Genomic DNA, 25742 nt, shown 5'->3' on the forward strand with positions numbered 1-25742 from the left:
GCTTATTCCTTTTTGGAAAGGGTTGCTCTGTAAACAACAAGGCAATGTCACATTTTGTGTGCTGGCCACTGATTGTTTGGTAGGGCTGTTGAATCTACACATTTGTTACTGTATGAACAAATATTGATAATTAAGAAAAAATAGAAAATACGAATCACCCTGCAGCCTGGTCATTTGTTCCCTTACGAGGACTGCCACTACAACGACAACCCTTAGCTGATTCTATCTCCATCCTGCTTACCTCGTCTGTATGGACAATGGACCCTCAGTGTGATGGTGAAACTCCTGCAGGACACACCCAATGGATATGTATGTGTCCACACTCCAGGCCCGACCTCAAATCAGGGGATAGATCTGGCCCTTCTGTTCTCATTCTACTTTTAAAAATTAAAAAAACAGCACCCCTTCCACGCCTTTAAGATATCACTGTTTTTTTTCTCTGGCTGTGCTGCTGTCACAACGGCTGGCCAGATCAGATGATGCCCAGCCGACTCTTGCCCACAGAGAGACAGGGATGGACAGTGAGACAGAGAGGTCGAGAGGAAGATAGCAGAGTAACAGAGAGAGAGAGAGAGAGAGAGAGAGGGAGAGAGAGAGAGAAAGAGAAAGAGAGAGAGAGAGAGAGAGAGAGCCTTAGATCGGCACTTGCAAATGTATTATAATCACAAATCTTAGTTGTAGTCTTTTCTTTACCTCAGATAAGCGGCCTGGTGACCTGGTTAGACCTACAAATTGCACACATGTGATGCCAACAACAGGCTATTCACCGGGTGATCTATCTGAACGGATTCGTGATATAGATATTTCTGAGCTGTGTGTGCAGTAGTGATGTCTCTGGTTGTTGTCTCTTTAGAGATGTTTAGCACTGAACCTCTACAAACAAAAAAGACTTCCGTGCAGCAAGTGAGATTCCCTTTCTCATCTAAATTGCAGCCCGCAAAGGGTGATCACCAGAGCTCTCAAAAGGCAGTTATCCTTCTCTGGAGAAGAACAAATAACTTTAAGAGCCTAAACTATGCTATCTGAAAGAGTCGGATTTGGGCAACCTCTGCCAATAAACAAATACATACCACTACAGTTCGATGTGCAGTCCATAAACTTAAACTATTTTATATGCATTAGCTGGACGACTCATACACGTCTCCTCCAGCTTCTGCTCCGAGCCGGCTTTAGGGCAGGGCGTGTCGGGCAGCTGCCCGGTGCGCTCTGTCATTAGCCCCCTGCACGCCAGCTCAGGGGAGTCTTTCAAGGTCTCCCAAGAGCTTGCGTGGTGGTAGAAAGCACGTCAGGCACCCTATTGAAATAAAATGTGCTCCGCATAGTGCGTCTAATAACAATAGGGCGCCTGCCATGCCTATTGAAAAATGTGGCACTCCCCCCAAACCCCTGCCCCATGACGAGCGGCACGCGGGTGAAGGGAAGGGTGTTGTGCGTTGAGAGTCGTGAAGATATAGGAGACCTCCGTCCCCAAGTGCCGCACAGGGAGAATCACTTATCACTCCCTGTGCAACCCTTGAGGCCACAGGTGGAGAAGATCCGAAGCCGGAACTGAAGTACCAGGAACCCCCAGGTAGCTGTAAGGGAAGGCAATGATTACAATCCAAGCAAGCAGGGCACAACGAGTAATCAAACAGAGAACAATCAGGGTCTTACCGGGGACTTGATAGGAAGGACGTTGAACCTGAAAGGGAGGATGGTTCCAGGACTCACTCAGGCAAGGGACCGGATAGGACCAGATGTAATTCGTCAGTCTCCACCTGAAGAATTTTGTACCGGAATAAAGGGTCCCAACAGTCTGTTTACAACCACCACTTGGGAGGCGTGACCCACCGTGCAGCGAGGGGATCTGGAAGATCCAAGAGAAGTCCGTTGAGCAGAAAGATGGGTCTGAAGCCAGGAAGAGCCGTCCGTGGAATAACCAAGAGCAAGATCCAGCAAGATCCAGAGGGAGTCCGTGATTCAGTCCGAGGTCAAGAGCCGTGCTGAACAGAGGAGCCGGTGTCGCCGTAGCCAAACGTGATCCGCAGGAAGTCCAAATAACAAGAGCAAGGTTTCAGGAAGCCGGGTAAGTAATACGAGTAAGTTCGCCGCCAGTCAGGGTCTCCAAGGAAATCAGCTGTGAAGCGTGGAGTACAGGTACTGCCCGGTTTAAATACGTTCACCTCCTGGTCACGTGACGATGATTGGAGTCACGTGACCGTGAACCCGGGGCACATGACCGTATGGACGAGTCACGTGACCGGGTCAACACGGTACGAGGGCTCGAGCGGCTGCCTAATCTCCATGGCAACTGCCAATGGAAAAACGGCCGCAGGCGCGACTGAATAGCGTGCAGCGATTGTTTCGCCAGCGCGCGAGCCACACCGGGTTGCCTGTTTGAGCCCTGGGGGACAGGTGGAGGAGAGTGAGTGCTGGATGACGGGACATGGCCGGAGGTACGTACCGAAGACATGACAGAGCCCCCCCCAAAGGCCCACGACCCCGTGGGCACGAAGGATGCACCCGGTGAAACCGAGCAACCAGCCGGGGGGCCTGGACATCCGAGGCAGAGACCCAGGAACGTTCCTCCGGACCATAACCCAACCAATCGACCAGGTATTGCAGGCGACCTCTAAGAAAACGGGACCCTAGAATGTTTGAGACCTCGAAAACATCAGGCACCCCCAGGGAAACAGGGGCAGGAGAGGGGCGAAGACGGGTTGAGGAGGGACAGGGCTTGAGGAGGGAGGTATGGAACACAGGATGAACCCGCCAAGAGGAAGGGAGAACCAGGCGATAGGCCACCGGGTTGATGACCCGGGAAACGACATAAGGACCCACGAAACGGGGCAACAGCTTGCGACAACCCTTTAAGTGGAGATGACGGGAGGACAACCAAACCCGAGAACCAACGGGATACAAGGGTGCCATGGTACGCCTAGCGTCCGAGGAGGCCTTCATGGAAGCCTGCGCCTCCTGCAGATGAACGAGGACCTGGGCATGGAGGGACGTCATATCTCGAATGCAGGCTGCGGCGGCAGGGTTCTCGGAGGGTGAAATGTCAGGGACAGGGAGGAATCGGGGATGCTGACCATACATGGCATAGAACGGAGAGAAGCCCGTGGAAGAGTGTGTAGCGTTGTTGTAGGCAAACTCAGCATAACGGATGTTCTGTAACCAGGTTGTCTGTTGCTGCAGCATCAAACAACGCAGATACTGCTCCATGGACTGGTTTGTTCTTTCCGTCTGACCATCGGTTTCCGGGTGGTAAGCGGAGGAGAACCGTGCATCGATACCTAGCAGAGCGGTCAGGGCACGCCAGAAACGGGAAGTAAACTGAGAACCACGATCGGACACCAGGACAGAAGGAAGGCCGTACAGGCAGAAAATGGAATCAAAGAACAGTTTGGCCAAGACAGGGGCAGAAGGGATACCATGACAAGGAACGAAACGAGCCATTTTGGTGAAGACATCGACCACTACCCACACGGTGTCATACCCCTGAATCCTGGGTAAATCAGTCACGAAGTCCATGCTCAGGGTGTGCCAGGGCTTTGGCGGCACGGGTAATGGGCGTAATAGTCCCAACGGACGACCCCTACGATGTTTGCCCTGAGCACAGACCGAGCACGAGGCGACGTAACAGCCCACGTCCCGTCTCATGGAGGGCCACCAACACCAGCATTTTAAGAGATCCAAGGTGCGGGCCTGGCCTGGGTGACCATTGACCGGGGCGTCATGTGACCACTCCAGGGCTAGGTTTCTGGTGTCAGTGGTAGGGAGGACTAGACGGTCCTGTACATACGGTAGACCGTTATGAAAGGAGGGATCCCATTCTGACAAATGATCGGGGTGTTTTTTTACCCAAGAGCGGATCTCCTCGAGTAGAGGTAGAGGAGGAGTACAAGTACAAATAACATGCCCCCGGGGCAAGAGCGTGTCAGGAAATACAGGTAACGAAACCCCCCCAGGGGAGCGGGACAAAGCGTCTGCCTTACTATGCTCAGAACCAGAGCGATGTTGAATCTGAAAGTCGAAAGCGGCGAAGAACAGGTGCCATCTGACCTGTCTGCTGTTAACGCATTTCAGGGCTGCCAGGTCTTGCAAGTTTCTGTGGTCGGTGTATACCGTGACCTTATGTTTGGCCCCCAACAAGTGATGACGCCAGGTACGGAAGGCGTCCATCACCGCCAGTAGCTCTTTTTCTGTTACGGTATAATGGGTTTCTGCAGGGTTAAACTTACGTGAATGAAAGGCTACAGGATGTAGCCGCCCCGTATTGGGACAGGCTTGTGACAGGATAGCCCCCAATGCGAAGGAAGAGGCGTCAGCCTCAACTACGTACGGCTGGTCAGGGTCGGGGTGCTGGAGCACAGGGGCAGTGGTGAAGGCGTTCTTCAACGCGTCAAAGGCATGCTGGTGCATCACCTCCCATTCAAACGGGACAAGAGGACTGGTAAGGGAAGTGAGAGGAGACACAAGAGAAGAAAACCCAGAAATAAAACGCCGATAGAAATTGGCGAAACCCAGGAAGGATTGCAAGGATTTCAGGGTTTTTGGTGTTGGCCATTCGAGGACCGCCCGTACTTTGGCATGATTCATGGCTAGACCACCAGGTGTAATATTGAACCCCAAAAACTCCACGTTAGTTACATGGAACAAGCATTTTTCGGGTTTCACAAACAACGAGTGGTGTAGCAGCCGGGACAACACTTCACGTACATGTTGGACATGTTCCTTCAATGTGTGAGAAAAAATGAGTATGTCATCAAGATACACCACCACAAATATGTCCAGGATGTCCGAGAAGATGTCATTCATGAAATGCTGAAAGGTGGCCGGGGCGTTGCATAGGCCGAAGGGCATGACTGTATACTCGTAAAGGCCATACCGCGTACAGAAGGCGGTCTTCCACTCGTCTCCCTTTCGGATGCGGACGAGATTATAGGCCCCCCGCAAATCCAGCTTGGTATACACGGAGGCATGGGTTAAACGGTCTAGAAGAGGAGAGATGAGTGGAATCGGGTACCGGTTCTTAATAGTGATGGCATTGAGCCGACGGTAATCCACACAGGGGCGAAGGTCGCCCTCTTTTTTGGGCACGAAAAATATGGGGCTAGCTGCAGAAGATCTAGACGGTCGTATGTGACCCAGGTGCAGCGCTTTATCGATGTACTCTTTAAGCGTCAGATCCTCCGACATAGATAAAGAATAGATGCGGCCCGAGGGTACTACAGTCCCGGGAACCAAGTCAATCGGGCAATCATATGGGCGGTGAGGAGGGAGTACTTCGGAGGAGCCCTGATCAAATAGCATGCTGTAATCCCGATAAACCACAGGAATGTGATTGGAGACTAAACCCACTATGTGTGAAGCAGGGGGGATAACACCGCCCAGTATTGATAGTTGGGCAACCGCACCAAGAGCCACTGCTGGGGTGTCAGTCTCTGTGTCTGCAGGTAGACAGAAGTTCTGGCAGAGCTCGGATTCGAAATATATCTGACCTGTTCCCCAATCGATATGCGGGTTGTGCTCTCGTAACCATGGTATGCCTATGATGATACCGAACTGGGGCATGGATATCAGATCGAAGTGGAGGGTTTCTCTATGGGTCGATTGGATGGTCAGGACGAGGGGAGCTGTCTGTTGCTTGATGGGACCAGAAACAAGCTCAGTCCCGTCGACTGCTTGAACCGGTTCGGGTCGGTGTTTGTTGATCAAAGGGAGATTCAGTGTCTGGGCTAGGGTGATATCGATATAGTTCCCGGAGGCCCCGGAATCTATGGTGATCTGTACGGGATGAGTGATACCAGGGGCAGGTTGTATGGTAGCTTCTACCTGGATGGGCCTGATTCGACCAAACGACGGAATGTGACTCGGGGAAGGGCATGGAGAACTCGATCCTACCCCCGTATCTAGGATCGAGCTGGACGAAAATCCGGTTTCTTAGTTTTGGGTTTTCGAGGACACTCCTTGACTAAATGCCCCCCCAATCCACAGTAAAAGCAGGCGTTCTCGGCCCTTCTGCGCTCCCTTTCCCTTGAGGTGATGGGACTCCTAACACCCCCTATTTGCATAGGCTCACTGGTGGGTTCAGAGTAAGATGATGAGACGGCAGAGCCGGCAGACTGGGAGAATCCGGCCTCAGCCCTGCGTTCAGAGCGCCGTGCGTCCACTTGGAGTGCCAAATCCACCAGAGCCGGAAACTGAACTGGTAGGGACGGGACCATGGCCAGAGCGTCCTTCATAGGGTTGTTTAGCCCTCTGTAGAATACTACCGATTTTTTGCTTTCGGGCCATGAGGTCTCAGCTGCTAGCTGATTGAATCGTGTGATGTACTCAATGAGGGAGCTCTTACTCTGCGATAAATCCAGTAATTCTAGATCATGGGATTGCGCTTTGTATCTGGTGTCAAACACCCTGGACATTTCTGTTATCAACTGGTCGAAATCATAGAGGGCAGGATGATTGTTTTCTAACAGCGGGTTTGCCCAAGCAGCAGCCGTGCCGGCTAGGTGTGATAGAGTGAATGCCGCCTTGGTGGTGGGGTCAGGAAAAGCAAGGGGTCGACACAGAAAGTGCAATTTACACTGGTTAAGGAAGGTTCTAAACTTCCTCGGGTCCCCATGGAACTTTTCTGGGGCAGCCAAAGGAAAGGGAGAGGGCAAGACCACCGGAACAGGAGCCGAGGGAGCCGGGAGTGGGGGTGCAAAAGGCACAGAAGCTGGAGTGGCGTCACCCAGCTCTGGATCTGCGGGCAGGGGATGCTGGGCACTCTGTAATAGGTCGAGACGCTGATGGACTGCTGCATTAGCAGCCACCATGTCGGCCCGTAGTACCGTAAGTGCTTGGATAACAGCGGCCAGGGGGTCTTCAGCGGCGCCCTCCATATCTCACACGACTAGGCTTCACAGTCTGTTGTGCGTTGAGAGTCGTGAAGATATAGGAGACCTCCGTCCCCAAGTGCCGCACAGGGAGAATCACTTATCACTCCCTGTGCAACCCTTGAGGCCACAGGTGGAGAAGATCCGAAGCCGGAACTGAAGTACCAGGAACCCCCAGGTAGCTGTAAGGGAAGGCAATGATTACAATCCAAGCAAGCAGGGCACAACGAGTAATCAAACAGAGAACAATCAGGGTCTTACCGGGGACTTGATAGGAAGGACGTTGAACCTGAAAGGGAGGATGGTTCCAGGACTCACTCAGGCAAGGGACCGGATAGGACCAGATGTAATTCGTCAGTCTCCACCTGAAGAATTTTGTACCGGAATAAAGGGTCCCAACAGTCTGTTTACAACTACCACTTGGGAGGCGTGACCCACCGTGCAGCGAGGGGATCTGGAAGATCCAAGAGAAGTCCGTTGAGCAGAAAGATGGGTCTGAAGCCAGGAAGAGCCGTCCGTGGAATAACCAAGAGCAAGATCCAGCAAGATCCAGAGGGAGTCCGTGATTCAGTCCGAGGTCAAGAGCCGTGCTGAACAGAGGAGCCGGTGTCGCCGTAGCCAAACGTGATCCGCAGGAAGTCCAAATAACAAGAGCAAGGTTTCAGGAAGCCGGGTAAGTAATACGAGTAAGTTCGCCGCCAGTCAGGGTCTCCAAGGAAATCAGCTGTGAAGCGTGGAGTACAGGTACTGCCCGGTTTAAATACGTTCACCTCCTGGTCACGTGACGATGATTGGAGTCACGTGACCGTGAACCCGGGGCACATGACCGTATGGACGAGTCACGTGACCGGGTCAACACGGTACGAGGGCTCGAGCGGCTGCCTAATCTCCATGGCAACTGCCAATGGAAAAACGGCCGCAGGCGCGACTGAATAGCCTGCGGCGATTGTTTCGCCAGCGCGCGAGCCACACCGGGTTGCCTGTTTGAGCCCTGGGGGACAGGTGGAGGAGAGTGAGTGCTGGATGACGGGACATGGCCGGAGGTACGTACCGAAGACATGACAAAGGGGCACCAAATTGTCGTTTTTCTGCCCGGGGCGCTGCTGCTTCTAAGGCCGGTCCAGCTTCCGCTTCATAGTATAGTTTCCTCATTGATTACATCTACCAGTACTGAGATTCTACAAAATGTTGGACAAGGCCTCTTATGCTATACTGCTGCGCTCTGAGGTCCCTGGGCATGTGGCGCAATATGTAAATCGAAAGTAAAGTAAAGCACCCTGATGGTGTGATTCTGTGCAGCACTGGACTTCCTCAGTACAACATGCCCCTGTGGCACAGGTCCGATGCAAGAATTTATACCGCCTTTGGTCAAGTATTATTTTGGTACCCCCACACCTCCCTGCCTGAAATTGGGACATCATTGATATTTTTAGGGGCAATCCGGTGGCCTCTTAGTGCATCTCCAATGGTGAGGACCTAGACAACCACCTAAAATTGCTGTGTTGTAGAAGTCACCTTGCCACAAAAATGCCCTGTGACAGCTGTAATCGTTTAGGAAAGATCTCTTTAATTGGAAGAGTTATATACAAATTAGGCAATAAGCCCTAGCCTTTCCTTTAAGTTTAGGTATAAACAGATCTATCAGAGGTAATCTAATACAGGGGCCAATTTGGAAACAACACTCAAGAAATCAACAAGGAAAAAAAACAATAGGATGCATTCTAAGAGAAGCACTGAACCCTGCATTTGAAGGAGAGGCAGATGTAAGATTGGTTGTTTGCCTCTTCAAACTCATATTAACGATTTGTGTTTCTTTACAGGGGTGCGCCTTGTATTGGGGATTCACTTCCTGGTTTGCCTATTACATCAACCATCCTCGCTACACACCTCCATGTACGTATGGCATCTCAAAATTCACTTTTTTCAAAAACTGTAAATGTGCGGTGTTTAAGGGGTGTGTGTTTAATTAATAATTTTTGAGTGGACTTCCAGAATGCTATTTATCCCCTTGCTTATCAAATAACAGGCAGATGCTTTGCAGCACAGCCCAGTACGTACAGAATGTTATGAATGTTATTTTATTTGATTTAATTTTTGACAGTCCCCCTGCACTAAAACAAGCATTGACAAAGACAATAGACCTGCCTTTTACAAATGTAGACGGTAAGATGTAGTTCCTGTCAAGCCACCACAGGACACAAAAGACTTACCGTCTAAATTTGCAAAGCCCAACCTATGACGTTTGCTTTTTTTTCAGTGTACATTTTCTCTGGAATAGAATTCTCCTTGCTTCCTCTTCTTGATGGCTGCCATATTATATTAGTAGGATCGGTGTTTGCTCGGCAGCCTTATTTGTGTTTTATGTGTCTGACCGGATCCTCTCGCACAGGCTCCAGGAATCAACCGGATCAAATTTGTAGACCCATGAATCCCTGTTTTATGGATTAGAAGCTGTTTTTTTCCTGCAGGGCCGACTACATTTTCCCCTTGAGTGACTTACTAAGCAGTGACTGGAGAGAGCTTAGTTAGTTGACATTAATGTCATAATGAGCAGAGTACTCTACATCTTCCGGTTTGTTATACTTTGCAATGGTGTGTTCAGTAGAATCCACTAATGTGAACTATCTAGAAGCTTCTTTGGCATATGAGATACAGGCCTCTCCTTCACACCTGCAGCCGCGTTCTGGAATGTCTTTGACACAATCGCACCAGAGGGGGACACGAGTGATTTCTGGGAGGCCGAGGGTGCCTTGCAAGCATTTATGGCGGTGTGGTCCAGTGGCCCTTTTCCCTTCTTAAAAATAAATATTCAAAATAGACGCATTTCCAGCTGTACATATCAACTGTATTACTCTAATTTAACTTTATCATTTGAAAAAAAATGTAACATGTTCCAGTAAACATGTGCATGCAATGTGTCATAGAAGGAGAATAAAACATTGCCTCATGTCAGGACCTGAAGACCCTACACTTCTAAGAACATTTCGACAATTGCTCATCTATCCACTCACCCCTAATGTTTCCCCTCTGGATCTCCCACACTTCGCCTGCTTCCCCTACGTATCCCTTCTCATCCCCTACCCCCACACCCTCACGGGTAAGCCTTTGGGTCGACCCCCATGTACCGCACTACTCTGCTTCCCAGATAGGTATTTGCTTCATAAATCCCATGCATATATATCATGTATCTTACAGAGGAGTACCTGAAACCTATCATCAACAAAAAGAAATGCTGCTGGTTTAACCCCCAAATGTGGAATGTTGGAAATAATCTGCTTTTGCTTCTTAGCAGAATTGACAAAGGTTCCAGGTACCACTAAAGGTGCTGTTGGACAATTTAAGTTGCAGACTAGAGCAAGGGCATATTAAACCTCTTTAGGGCTAAGGGTGTGCATGTCCATCCTGAATTCCCGTAGAGAATCATTATAGGACCCACCCACCTCTGCTGTTAATTGGTTAAGGGACAGCAACCTGCCTGGGGTCCATTATGCAGGTACGTTGCAACAGAAGTCTTTTCCTTGCGTGCCAGTTTAGTCTCAAGGTTGGCAATGGTCTAGCTCCTAGAGAAGTGATTCCCGCCTGACCCTGTGTGCTTTGTGGCTAGATAGGCATGTTTTGGGGAAGTAGTTGCATTATATGGGACACATGCAGTTTTGAAGTGTGGGGGAGATGTGGCCACAATTCTCAATTACATGCAGCAATATGTTGTGCATCCCTATGAGTGTGGGGGCAGTTGTGTGGCCATGATACCAGGGACAAGGGTGTTCCCACCTTTGGGTTGTGCGATTACCAGTGACTGGACCATTCTTCTGACATCCTCAGGTGGGAGGAAGTGTTTTATATTTTCTGGAGAAATGCTAGTTGTTCCCATACAGTTTGGGCTTTTGTGCTGATATGTTGCTGCCAGAAGAAGATATTGCTGTCAATAATGAAACCAAGTGATTTGGAACATGGGGCTAATTAAGGTGGGAATCCATCAAGCTGCATGCCATTCACTCACCTATTCGTGACCTACTGCTTAGATCTATGACCTTGGACAAATTCCATTTTGGTGTGGCTGAGTTCCAAGTAGGAGCCTGTCATCCAGGCTTGGATGGAGGTGAGGGATTCTCTGAGGGGTGAAATGTCTAGAGTACAAATCACTTTGAGGTATAGCTCAGTATCATCACCCTCTTGATGAAGTGAGATATTACAGTCAATGAGAAATGGTCTGAGCGGTTTGGTATAGAGTCTGAAATGCACTGGGAGAACATTAATCCCTATGGGTTTTCGCAGCTGGCTTGTGAACCCCATTTTATCTGCAAGTAGGCTTGTAAGTGTAAATTGGTCGACTGTTTGAACGTGACAGAGGGGTCAAAGAGGACCAAGAGGCAGGAGTGGTCTTTAGCCATGATTTAGTTAGCATCATTTATGACCTTAATGGGTAATGTTTTCATACTATATCATGATCTAACATCAGGTTGGTCTTCATAGAGAAGGCCATATTGGTTAATCTGGAATTCCATGGCAACTGCCTTATCATTGAGTTTAACAATGGACCGAAGGCTAGTGATCAGTTCGTTTTTGACAAGGTCATCTGGATCTAGAGTAAATTTGTTGTGGATTGGGAAGATTAATCCTGTTTTTAAGGCATTTGGATACATGACTTGTTTGAGCAAACATTGGCGATTTGGAGGGTGTATGGGCAGATACTGAGAATTGTTTCATGATGGTGGATGGAAACATGCCATCCAGGTATGAGGTAGAATTTATTGATCAAATAGTATCAGCAAGGTCCTTGTGGGTGGTTGTAGGTCAAAGGATCGAAAACCAAAGGGTCGAATGGTCAAAGGATCGACACCAAAGGACCGAAAACCAAAGGATCTAATTTTTTCCCCCAGCCCCTGTTTTTGTGGTAAAAAACACTTTTTTCACTAAATGAAAACCCCCAAAAATATATATATAATTAAAAAAGCATTCGATCCTTTGGTTTTCGATCCTTTGGTGTCGATCCTTTGACCATTCAACCCTTTGTATTCGATCCTTTGACCGGACACACTTGTGGGTTAGTTGAAGGTTGACAAAAGGGTGTCGATGTTGGGGTTGGTTGGGCAGATTGGCATAGTAAGATGGTGTCCTAGTGCTTTGAAGGGGAAGTTCTTAAAGAAACAATTGGACAACATAGTGGTCTTGCCCTGTCCCTATAGGTCTGTAGAGTATGGATTAGGAGGAAAGGAAAGGCAGCACACCTGTTCAGTCAAGTGGGGTCAGGCTGAGAAATTTTATCAGGTGGGATATGGAAAAACATGGTCAAGTATTTTTCTCCCAAAATGTTCCTTTATATTCATGGATTCCATGAGATAATAGACAGCATCCCATGTGCTTTTGGTGCTTTGTGTTCCTGGTAAATTGAGATTACAAAGGACAATGTATTTGAGTGTGTGTGCTTGATGAAGATGTGTTGAGATCAGAGATATAATTTAGAAATGACTCACACATGTGAGGTGGGTGACAGATGAGATGGAAAGAGGCAGTCTGTTTGTGTGAAAGTTGGAAGCTGCAAGGAGTTCAAAGGCACCTTTTTGAGGACAACCCTCAGTGAGATTTGGGGATGACTGCCACGCCTCTCTCTACCTTCCCCAGGTGGTCGGCATGTAGGATGCTGTAGCCAGGTGGGATGAGTACAGCAAAGACATGTGAGGCAGTGAATGTTAGCCTTGTTTCGGTGATAAAGCTTTTGTGTGGAAATGTGATCAGAGATGTTGGCAGTGTGAAAGATGGCTAAGCGAGCGTTGATTGACATCAGGCTTTGTGAGAGCAGAGGTGGCTGGGAGTGGAATGGATAAGGTACGTTCCAGGAATTCATGGAGCAGGGGTGCTGTGAATGTTGATGGGCCCATGGGAATGTGGTTACTGTTCCAAAAGACAAAGCATCCGTTTTGTCCCTTTGCCCTGTCCTGGTTACAACAGGCCTGAACAGCAATTCCCCTTTTCTTTATTTTTAGCTGAGGACATTAGGATTGAGGATGCCTTGGAAGAACTGGATATAAGTAAGAGCTGGTGGCTCCGCACGAAAGGAGAACACAGTCATTAAAAACATCACACTCCAGACACACATAAGGCTATGTTACAGTGTGTGGCCTCTACAATCCTTCTGAGATAGTACCCGTGAAAATACTGCTTTAATTAAGATTCAGTGGTCCAGTGAAAGGCGCTCAGGCTCACAACAAAGCTGGTTGTTAAGCATTGGGAGCCTTGTTGTTATATTCTTTAAATACACTGCAAGGCAATGCAAAAGTGTAGACAAAACAACCATCAATGAAAGAAGCATTATGAAAACAAAAGAACATTCTTAAAAGCAATGGTCTCTCCAACTAATACAAAATGGTGTGAGCCCCATATACTGAGAACAAATATGTTTCAAATAAAATGCTCTATGGAAGTTTCCCACTCAGCAATGGCTACATCCTCATTTGTAGCTCTCTGTACCTTTCACAGAGGAAAAATATCAATTTTCATACCAGGCTGGTCCCACCCAATGGTGCAGTCCAACTCTGAAATGTTCTGCAGAGAGGACGTGCCGGATCCAAAGAAGAGACCATCAGGTAGACACAGGAGCATAAAGGAGTTTGAAGGATGAAAGTAAAGAGGAAATCAGAGGGGGTTAAGAATCTGTGCTGCACAACAAGAGAGAAGAATATAATTGCAAGACTGTGTTGTAAAAGAAGTTACAAAAAGAGAGAAAGGGTCAAGTGAAGGTCAAGACAGAATATGGTTAAGAAGTTGAAACACACGTTAAGGATGATTTACGAGAGACGACACAGACATAAAAATACAGTTTAGGGCACGATTCATGGCATTTTTTGCAGGGTACAAAGTGACTTTGCACTCCTGAAAAGTGACTTTGCACTGCTGAAACAAACCCTGATTCATGGAACTGTGCAACGTGTATTTTTGCACTGGAAAGTCCGTGCAAAGTCATTTTTACTCAAAAATGAGTATGCACGGACTTTGCACTGCCAACATACACTTTGCACAGTTCGATGAATCAGGGTTTGTGTCGCCAGTGCAAAGTCAATTTGAACCCTGCAAAACATTCCATGAATCGGACCCTTAAAAGGGAAGAGTCTAATGAGTAGGGAAAAGAGGAAAGAAGGCAAAGAACAGTTGAAGAATGAGAGTTTTTCCAACACCATTTTGCTTAAAGAAGGGAAGTTCGTAGAGAAGGAAGTTCAGGAATAAGCCAAGGTTGTTTAAACAAGGTTGAAGGGTATAGAGAAGATCAAGTGCAGAGAGGACACCTGCATTAACAGTAGGTAAAGCTGAATCAGCAGAAAGAAGAGATAATTCTGTGGAGAAAGGACAGGAATTTGAAAGAGCAGATATGAAAATAAGAATAACAACAGACCTCAGATTGCGGCGGGTATAGGTAACAGATGGAGAAAGAAACATTAGTTGTATAGGAAGACAAGAAGAGAAGTGAAAAAAGGAAATGATCAGAGGACTAGATAGTAGTACAGAAATAGTAAACCTAGAAGGTACAGAGGAGAACATTAGGTTCAAGGATGAACCACAAATATGAGATGTGGGAGAGTAATGTGGAACAAAGTGATAGGAATGAAGTAGTGGGAGAAAAGCAGAGGACTCATGAGTTGATGTCACACGAAGATTCAAATCACCAAGACAAAAAAGGAATATCAAGGTGTAAAAGGGAAGAAAGCATGTCATTTAGATCATCACAGAGGGGGCCTCTAAAAAGAGTAATCTGTTTTTTACTGTTCCAGAGGAGTGCTATTCTGACATTCTTTAAGAACCCACTGGTTCCCCAAGAATACTAAAATAGGTAGAGATTCGGGAATGTTCCTAAGAGTGTCAAGATTTTAAACCAGTAGCCATATTTATCAAAGTCGATGCAAGAGATAGAAGGGATGTGTGAAGAAATCTCCGGCAAATGGGCATTGCCACAGATTTTCCTTAACCGCAAGTTCGGTGCATTATGACATGCAGTGCTATAACACAACTGCACATAGCTTGCACATGCGGTATTACACTGAAGGCCAAATTCACAGAAGCGTTTTATATTTGCAAAACCCATTGGAAAACGTTCTGTGAATTAGGCACTTGATGTGGTAATTCATGTTAATTCTGATGCCATTGGAATTGGTGGCATTTGTCGTGTTTGACTAGTTTGGACAGAGGGAGCAGTGACACCTACACTCGATTAGCCCCCATGGAAGAGGCGCCAGGAATGCAGATCTTATTATTTGATCCATCCAGGCCACTTGCCCCCTACTGCTCTCCAGCCCCCACAAATGCTCCCTCGCCGCCCCCTCCCACATCCCTGGCCATAATCTACTATGCACCGCCTGCTCCTAGTCTCCACTTACCTGGCCAGCCTGACTGTGTCAGATTGGAACCATGGACACAGAGGTAGGACTCTGCTTGTATGTCCCTGGCGAACACATTTGATGGTAGATTTTATTAAGGGACTTTTGGTGCATGCAAGATGCGTGAAATTGAATTTACTTTACAAAAAGCCATTAGCACCCTGGCCTGCATGTCAGGGGCGTTAATAGCTACATGTACCTTGGTGGCGGGGCTTTAACTGCACTAACGGCACCGGATTTCCATTAAGGCCCTTGTTTTGCTGGGGCTTTTTACTTGGGTTCAAGGGCTGTTACCAGCTAGTGACGTGCCTCACCATGGCACATATTGCTGAAATTTTAACGCTCACCCCATGCATTTGGTTACACCTCCAGACATTTCCATTGACTTTAGAGAGTGTGTGTGGTGCCCTGTGAATAGCCCAACTCATATTGGAATGTACCTAATGTCATGATGCCTACCCCCGGAGCACCAGGCCAGGCCCAGCACCCCCGGGAGCAGGCATCACGCCCCCGGGTAAAAGCCCAGCGGCCCTTTATAGGGGCTCTTTGGACTCTGTCCTGGCGCCGTTGGCGCCAGGCTCATGTTGGACATCATAAGGGGAAGCGTTTGGTGCACTTACCTGAAGCAGACCATGCTGCACACTCACCTGATGCAGACCATGCTGCATGAAGAACCAAGCCAAATGAGGCTTAGGAGGGACTATTTTTCTGAAGGAACTATTTTGTTACTTGGGTGGGGCTGTGGAAGAATACTCACCTGGAACTTCTTCCAAAGCTATTTAAGCCACGCCCGGATAGCCACACGTGCTTCGCGTTGTTCTGCATCCCAGCAGCTGAACGCTCACCGTGTCTGCTCCTGCACCTGGACTCCAGCCACGCCCGCCTCGAACCTGGAACACCTGTAAGGGAATAAGAGAAGAGAAAGGTGAAAACCAAGAACTTATTCAACCTTCTTACCTGCATGCGGAATCTTCACGCCAGCATTCCTGAAGGAAGACTTCCATTTAAAAGCACCGTGTTGCTCGGTGCAGCGCCGCGCTTCACTCACCTGTTCCCGAGACGCCGCTCAGCTCCATCGCGGCTCTCAGCACCGGTTGCCACATCTCTGCACCTAGGGGAGAGAAGAAGAGACAAAAGGTGAGCAAGGGAACACAAGAGGAAAGCCGAATTTTCAGCCATATTACTTACCGGCTTTTCTTGGTGAACCATTCCACATCTCGTGTCGGCGCCACATCTTTGGCAGGTACCGCATCCCGGCCCCTATGGGGAAAGGACAAAAGACATTACTGGGGAATTATAAAGACATTTAGAGGGGTCGCCCTCATCACTAACTCACCTCATTTTACCACCGGCAATTTAACCCCTCAACGCATCGCCTTTGTTCTGCACCTGAAATAAAGGACAGAAAAAACAACATAAAAGGAGGCTCACACTTGAACTTTTGCATCTTCATACTTACGGCGTATCGCTCAGAAAAGTCAAGTGGATGTGCCAGCGCCATTCTGAAAACCAGTGAAGTAACTGGACGAACGCGCGCCCCTGCACCAGAAGCAGGATGGAGAGTTCATCCTTCCAAACCATAAGAAGTATATTCCTACGGGCCAGACAACAAGATTTGGGGGTCCTGTTCAATCGGTGGTCCGAATTCTGGGCATCACGCTTGAAGAGGCCACAGCAACCCAGACCAGACCAGCGCCTCCGTGGGAGCCAGGTGAGCGTTACAGAACGCGAAGCCTTCCTACAAATTCCCACCCAGGCGCTATGGAAACTTCCGAGACTGACCAGTTGGCCCAACTACTGGGGGAATTACGGGCCGAAGTGCACGCCGCTCGTCAAGAGACTAATGATCTCAGGAGGGAAGTGATTGTAACAAAGGAAAGAGCAGATGACCTGGCTAGACAGCTTTTGCAAGGTCAAGCTGGACAAACTCCTTTACCCGGTTCCGGAGGGAACCCCGCTCCTATGCTTTCCAGTAACCCGGTGCAGATTAATCTACCTGGAAACATGCCGCTGGCCCCACCCGAACGCTTTGCTGGGGACCCCAAACGATTCGCCGTATTCATGAATCAGTGTTGTTTGCATTTCCTGTGCACACCTGGGGCCTTCCCTAATGACCAGACCAAGGTAGCCTTTGTATTGTCATATCTCAGCGGCAGTGCTGCCGATTGGTCAGTTCCACTGGTAACTCAAGATGACCCGATTCTTCGTGATTTTCAAGGATTTCAAGCAAGCATGGAAAGGTTATTTGCTCGTCACTCCCAGGGCAGGCTCTAGATGACGAACTTCTATCTCTGCGACAGGGCAATCAAGACCTCCTTTCCTACATTGCAACCTTTAATAGACTAATTGTGGAAACTGGGTGGCCAGAGGATAAAAGAATCACGTTATTTTATCGAGGTCTACGCGGAGAACTTAAAGATGTCCTGGCCCAAGTTGTAAATCCGCCCCAAGAATGCTCAGAATATATAGACTTAGTGGTCCAATTGGATCACAGACTGCAAAACAGAAAAGCAGATCGGTCCAAGTTTGAGACCCGGGTGTTAGTCAAGACCCACGCTAACCTCAAGGGGGCTGAAGCCTCTGAGCCAATGCAAATCGGAGGAGTTAAAGGACCTTTAACGCAAAAGGAACATGAAAGAAGACAGCAGATGCAGTTATGTCTTTATTGTGGATCCTCTGGACACTTTCTACGAGATTGCCCGGCAAGGCTGCCCAGGCAGGTGGTAGGAGCCGCTGATAAAATCCATGAAACCTCTGTATCGGGAAACGACCCCGCCCGACAAGCATAGGGGTCCGCTTGCCGAGCTTGAAAACAAACTCTCAGACCTCGCATTTCACACTGCCAATGGTCCTCATAGATCCGGAACAGCCTAAGCGGTTGCATGCAATAAAGGCATACATCGATAGTGGGGCTATAGGAAACTACGTGGATCGTGAATTGGTCTCCAGGATTAACCTTCCCCTGCGTCCTAAAACCAGCAAAGATGTCATCACCACAGTTGATGGAACCGAAATTGCCTCGGGACCGGTAACACATTCCACAGCTGAGGTGACGCTTGTAGGTCCGGACGGCCATCGGGAGGCAGTTGTGTTTGATGTAATCAAGGCTCCACAGTTTCAGGTTATTCTCGGAATCCCTTGGTTAGAGACACATAATCCTCGAATTGATTGGCGAGCGAAGAGAATAACCTTTCCGGAGTGTGCACAAACCTGCTACCCAGAAAATCTGAAGATCAGTCTAGCATCAGTAACCTCTGTCTCCATGCAACTACCTCTGGAATACCAAGACTTTCAGGACGTCTTCCAAAAGGAACAGGCCAACACGTTACCTCCTCACAGATCGTACGATTGCCAAATCGATCTGGTGCCCGGTGCACAACCCCCTTGTAGCAGGATTTATGCCCTTACTGAGCCGGAGAATCTGCATTTGAGAAAATATTTAGATCAATACCTAGCCAATGGTTTCATTCGCCCGTCAAAGTCTCCGGCATCCTCGGCTTTGTTCTTCGTGCCAAAAAAAGAAGGTGACCATAGAACTTGTATCGATTACCGCGCATTGAACCAGATAACTGTTAAAAATCGTTACCCTCTGCCTTTGATCCCTGAACTCCTTGACCAGGTGAAGGACACTTGCATATACACCAAGTTAGATCTCCGGGGGGCTTATCATCTGGTACGAGTAAAAGAAGGCGACGAATGGAAAACGGCCTTCCGTACAAAATATGGACTATTCGAATATCAGGTGATGCCTTTCAGGTTGTGCAACGCGCCTGCTGCCTTCCAATTCTTCATGAACGATGTCCTTCGGGAACTCATCGATGTCTGTGTTGTCGTGTATATCGATGACATTCTGGTGTACTCCTCTTCGGAATCTGATCACAGAAAACATGTCAGGGCCGTCCTTGAGAAATTGCGCCAGCACAAACTGTTTGCAAAGCTGGAAAAATGTGTTTTCCATACCACCGAGGTTGAGTTTCTTGGATTCATCCTGACACCTAAAGGGGTCCGAATGGACTCACGGAAAGTGGATGCCATTCTCAAATGGCCATCACCTAGTTCGGTGAAAGGTGTCCAAAGCATGCTTGGTTTTGCCAATTTTTATCGCAGGTTTATCCCGGAATTTTCACGGGTGGTGCAACCCATCACTGCACTCTTGCGGAAGAATAAATGTTTTGAATGGGCCGAGGAAGCTGAACAGGCCTTTCAGGAATTAAAAGCTAAATTTATGTCCGCACCTATTTTGAAACACCCGCGTCCTGATCTCCCATATATAGTCGAAACCGACGCATCCAGCTTAGCCATGGGAGCTGTCCTGTCTCAGAGAGACCCCAAAGCCAACCAACTGCACCCGTAGCATTTTGGTCCAGAAAGTTCTCGGAGATAAATTATGCAATCACCGATAAGGAATTATTAGCCATTAAGTCCGCCTTTAAGGCTTGGCGGCATTATCTTCTTGGCGCCAGGCATACCATCACCGTGATCACTGATCACCGAAATTTACAATATTTAAAAACTGCCAAGGTTCAGTCTTCACGACAGCTCCGATGGGCTTTATTCTTTGCTGAGTTCGATTTTGTAATCACCTACCGTCCCGGCTGTAAGAATGGCAAAGCGGACGCGCTATCTCGAATTGGAATGGGAGAAATGGACACAAACTCAGAACCTGTGCCGATAATTCCCGAACAAAGAATCTTGGGGATAACCACTTTACAAACCCTTGAAGACATTCAAGCACGGGTAAAACTATTCCTGGACTCTTCAGCCTTGCAGGATTGGATCAAAAGGGGGTCTGCCTTTTCAATCAACGATGGCTTACCTTACTTCCAAGGACGTTTATTTTTGCCAGAAAAGGAATTGCAAGAACTGGTTATTTCCCGTCATCATGATACTCTGATGGAAGGACATCCTGGCATTGCCAAAACACAGGAAAAAATTAAACGACAATTCTGGTGGCCGTCCTGGCGAAAGGATATTAAATCTTTCGTGATGTCCTGTGGAGTTTGCGCCCAAAACAAAGGTCAAAAAACAAAACCCGCCGGTCTTCTTCAACCCTTAGACATTCCACCAGCACCTTGGCACACCTTGTCACTAGATTTTATCATGGACCTGCCCTCTTGTAATGAATACAATACTGTTCTGGTTGTGGTGGGTTTATTTTCCAAGATGGCCCATTTTATTCCATTGAAAGGATTACCTTCAGCTTTTTTTCTTGCCAAGGAATTCCTCGAAAATATCATCCGTCTGCATGGATTCCCCTCCATACTAATCTCCGATCGGGGAAGCCAGTTTATTTCTCATTTTTGGAAAAAGTGTTGTCAACTGGCACAAATCGACGTAAGACTCTCAACCAGCCACCACCCACAGACCGATGGTCAGACGGAGAGAACGAACCAGACCCTTGAACAATATCTACGATGTATGTTGCACCAATCGGAGGGTAATTGGAAGGATATTTTATGGATGGCTGAATATGCATACAATAACTCGATACACTCTGGAACTGGTCAGAGCCCCTTTTATACCCTATATGGACATCACCCTCATACTTCAGACTTGGACTCACCTTTGAGCCTCGAAATGCCCGCAGTGGACCATTTGCATTCTACGATTACTCAAGCCTTCAAGGATGCTACTGCACACTTACAACATGCGAAAGGGAAATACAAAAAGAATGCGTATCTGCATCGAAAGGAGGCGCCTCCATACCAAATAGGGGATCAAGTATGGTTGGCTACCAAACACTTATCGCTCAAGGGACCTCAGGCTTTTAATCCAAGGTATTTAGGCCCTTACTCGATCAAAGCTATAATTAACCCAGTGGCAGTCAAGCTAGATCTACCAGCTAACATGCGGATTCACCCCGTTTTTCATGTGTCGCTTTTGAAACCAGTGCAACCAGGAACCAGATTAATAAAGCCACCAGAACCAATCCAGATAGATGGGGAGCCTGAATTCAAGGTGAAGAACATTTTGGACTCTAAGATCTAAAAATCAAAACTTTTCTATCTAATTGATTGGAAGGGGTACGGGCCTCAGGAAAGATCTTGGGAACCCAGCGACCACGTACATGCACCTCGGCTAGTAAAAAGGTTCCATCGGAATTTCCCGAACAAACCAAAACCTCCTGGGGAAACGACCTTGGGAGGGGTCTTGGGGGGAGTGCTGTCATGATGCCTACCCCCGGAGCACCAGGCCAGGCCCAGCACCCCCGGGAGCAGGCATCACGCCCCCGGGTTAAAGCCCAGAGGCCCTTTATAGGGGCTCTTTGGACTCTGTCCTGGCGCCGTTGGCGCCAGGCTAATGTTGGACATCAGTCCTGGCGCCATAGACGCCAGGCTCATAAGGGGAAGTGTTTGGTGCACTTACCTGAAGCAGACCATGCTGCACACTCACCAGATGCAGACCATGCTGCATGAAGAACCAAGCCAAATGAGGCTTAGGAGGGACTATTTTTCTGAAGGAACTATTTTGTTACTTGGGTGGGGCTGTGGAAGAATACTCACCTGGAACTTCTTCCAAAGCTATTTAAGCCATGCCCGGACAGCCACACGTGCTTCGCGTTGTTCTGCATCCCAGCAGCTGAATGCTCACCGTGTCTGCTCCTGCACCTGGACTCCAGCCACGCCCGCCTCGAACCTGGAACACCTGTAAGGGAATAAGAGAAGAGAAAGGTGAAAACCAAGAAATTATTCAACCTTCTTACCTGCATCCGGAATCTTCACGCCAGCATTCCTGAAGGAAGACTTCCATTTAAAAGCACTGCGTTGCTCGCTGCAGCGCCGCGCTTCACTCACCTGTTCCCGAGACGCCGCCCGGCTCCATCGCGGCTCTCAGCACCTGTCGCCACATCTCTGCATCTAGGGGAGAGAAGAATAGACAAAAGGTGAGCAACGGAACACAAGAGGAAAGTCGAATTTTCAGCCATATTACTTACCGGCTTTTCTTGGTGAACCATTCCACATCTCGGGTTGGCGCCGCATCTTTGGCAGGTACCGCACCCCGGCCCCTATGGGGAAAGGACAAAAGACATTACTGGGGAATTTTAAAGACATTTAGAGGGGTCGCCCTCATCACTAACTCACCTGATTTTACCACTGGCAATTTAACCCCTCAACGCATCGCCTTTGTTCTGCACCTGAAATAAAGGACAGAAAACACAACATAAAAGGAGGCTCACACTTGAACTTTTGCATCTTCATACTTACGACGTATCGCTCAGAAAAGTCAAGTGGATGTGCCAGCGCCATTCTGAAAACCAGTGAAGTAACTGGACGAACGCGCGCCCCTGCACCAGAAGCAGGATGGAGAGTTCATCCTTCCAAACCATAAGAAGGATATTCCTACGGGCCAGACAAGCAAGATTTGGGGGTCCTGTTCAATCGGTGGTCCGAATTCTGCGCATCACGCTTGAAGAGGCCACAGCAACCCAGACCAGACCAGCGCCTCCGTGGGAGCCAGGTGACCGTTACACCTAAATCAAGGGATTTTGGTTTTATAGTGGAGTAGGTTGGTACATAAACAAACATGTAGGACCTCTGGTTCCTAATCTGCTGCCAGTCTCTAGCCATTTACATATCAAGATCACAGCTCCAAAAAGGTTGGCACTCAAGTGATTAATGAACAATGGTTTTGTATGAAATATGGAACAATAATATGTCTTTTTTTGCAGTATGCACTTCATTATGTTGTTGGCATGCGTCTAAATTGGCTTGCGTACATGCTTTCGGTTTCCGGTAATTACCATTTGAATCTTTTGCAAACATCTCCCTCCAGTTGACGATCAATGGCATGTACAGATTCATTGCAAATTCTAATGCTTTGTTAATATCTAAATTTAGTTCGAAGGTTTGGAAACATGTGCTAACATCCGTTTCAATGACTCTAGTAAACCATTCATGTTGAAGCACTGATGCTTCTCAATGTGCAAATGTAATTTTGTTCAGGGCCCTCCTATAGTCCCTTGAGGAATGTGCTCTGTGACTTGATGAGGATAAACTAGAAATGGTCCTTGACTCTCCTACATAAGCTTGAAATGTGAGCTATATGTTAACACCAAGTTGGCAGTAAATGCTGGCCACTTGATCACTCTACAGTAGCAGCATATTGGGCCTCCCTCTAAATTTGGTGGTATCACGTTGCTAAATCCAGCGGAAAACCACCAAATGATAATACCGTTACCGGCACCTGGTCTGCTGGAATTACAAGCAGATTTCAGGTGCCAGTAAGGGTATGTTAATCCCCATTCCATGGAGTCCCTTAGGACTGCATCGGTTGGATTGCCGATATTACCGCTGGTGCCGGCAAAACCAGCAGTTTTTTGCTGGAGGTGTATCTGACTTACCTGCAGCTCTTGGCTGGAGGTAAATCAGGCTGCCCTACCAGGAAACTTTTAGTGTGCCGGTCCGGAAACATGCCGTAAACGGAATGACTGGCACGTTAATTCCAGAACGGCACACTCCCATGTCTCCTGACACCCAGTAATACCCTGTGTTTAATGGACACTGCACCCATACAATATACCCCTTTGGCTCCTCCTACGTGTCCTCCTTTTGCCTACTTGCTCCCAGTCCAACTGGAATGCACCTGCCCATTAAAGCCAACTATTTCGTGGAAATCTTCAAATGAGGCTCAAACGCCACTTTCTAGGAATAGACAGAGCCTCTCAAACTGCCACCGCACCTTCATATCAAAACTAACTGCCCATCCCATATTTCCTGCATTCTGCCGCCCTGGACTATACTACCTAATGCGTAACTATGTACATAATGGCTTTGGGCTTTCGATGGTAAAGATATTGCTATGTCCTCCAGTGCCTGTCGCTGTTGTGTTTTGCTACTCTCACTTCTTCACCACCCAGTATATGCCATTGGTTCCAACAATGCTCTTATGTAAAGGCACGCCACCCTCTTATGTAAAGCATGCTACCCTCTTATGTAATGGCACACCACCCTCTTATGTAAAGGCATGTGACCCTCTTATGTAAAAGCACACTATCTCTTATGTAAAGGCACGCCACCCTCTTATGTAAAGGCACGCGACCCTCTTATGTAAAGGCACGCCACCTCTTATGTAAAGGCACGCTGCCCTCTTATGTAAAGGCACACTACCCTCTTATGTAAAGGCATGCTACCCTCTTATGTAAAGGCACACCACCCTCTTATGTAAAGGCACGCTACCCTCTTATGTAAAGGCACGCTACCCTCTTATGTAAGGCACACCACCCTCTTATGTAATGGCACACCACCCTCTTATGTAAAGGCACGCTACCCTCGTATGTAAAGGCACGCCACCCTCATATGTAAAGGCACGCCACCCTCTTATGTAAAGGCACGCTAGCCTCGTATGTAAAGGCACGCCACCTCTTATGTAAAGGCACGCTACCCTCTTATGTAAAGGCACGCCACCCTCTTTTGTAAAGGCACGCGACCCTCTTATGTAAAGGCAAGCCACCTCTTATGTAAAGGCACGCTACCCTCTTATGTAAAGGCACACCACCCTCTTATGTAAAGGCACGCCACCCTCTTATGTAAAGGCACGCCACCCTCTTATGTAAAGGCACGCTAGCCTTTTATGTAAATGCAAACCACCCTCTTTTGTAAAGGCACGCGACCCTCTTATGTAAAGGCAAGCCACCTCTTATGTAAAGGCACGCTACCCTCTTATGTAAAGGCACACCACCCTCTTATGTAAAGGCACGCCACCCTCTTATGTAAAGGCACGCCACCCTCTTATGTAAAGGCACGCTACCCTCTTATGTAAATGCAAACCACCCTCTTATGTAAAGGCACGCTACCCTCATATGTAAAGGCACGCTACCCTCTTATGTAAAGGCACGCCACCCTCTTATGTAAAGGCACGCCACCCTCTTATGTAAAGACACGCTACCCTCGTATGTAAAGGCACGCCACCCTCTTATGTAAAGGCACGCCACCCTCTTATGTAAAGGCACGCTACCCTCGTATGTAAAGGCACGCCACCTCTTATGTAAGGGCACGCTACCCTCTTATGTAAAGGCACGCTACCCTCGTATGTAAAGGCACGCCACCTCTTATGTAAAGGCACGCTACCCTCTTATGTAAAGGCACACTACCCTCGTATGTAAAGGCACGCCACCCTAGCATTGAATCTGCTCTCCATTATTGCAGGGTGTAAGTCATGGCACTTTGTTCTTTAATAAATACAAATGCAAATGCAATTCAACATATCCAGCAATCACCCTCTTGACATAGGGTCTGTTCACTACTGTTTAGAAAAAGGGTGGACCTTGCCTTACAGTTACCAGGTAAAACAATTTGGTTGGACGTTTTTATTGGCTCTTTAGATAATATCTCTTTTACCATTGCAATATCTTGACAAACATCCGAGAATGTGCCCTTATCACGGTTCCATGTAATAATGTCCTATCGAAATGTCTCCTGACAAAAAAGTTGCTGTTTTTTGTGGAGACATTATTACATTGAACGTGCGGGGGACACCCCTGCAAGGCCCAATTCTTTTTTTTTTTTTTTACAAT

General features: G+C 47.9%; 1 protein-coding gene across 2 annotated transcripts in view; it reads left to right on the top strand.

The window, feature by feature from the left end:
- Positions 1 to 25742, top strand: part of TECRL (trans-2,3-enoyl-CoA reductase like) — a 1221034-nt gene that overhangs the window by 692817 nt on the left and 502475 nt on the right. For both annotated transcript variants that reach the window (XM_069626096.1, XM_069626097.1), the window contains one exon: positions 8684 to 8756. In XM_069626096.1, coding sequence (XP_069482197.1) covers positions 8684 to 8756 — 73 coding nt within the window. The remainder of the gene's footprint in view (positions 1 to 8683; positions 8757 to 25742) is intronic.

Source organism: Ambystoma mexicanum, chromosome 6p (genome assembly GCF_040938575.1).
Source record: "Ambystoma mexicanum isolate Mex_15411 chromosome 6p, UKY_AmexF1_1, whole genome shotgun sequence".
Lineage (NCBI taxonomy): Eukaryota > Metazoa > Chordata > Amphibia > Caudata > Ambystomatidae > Ambystoma > Ambystoma mexicanum.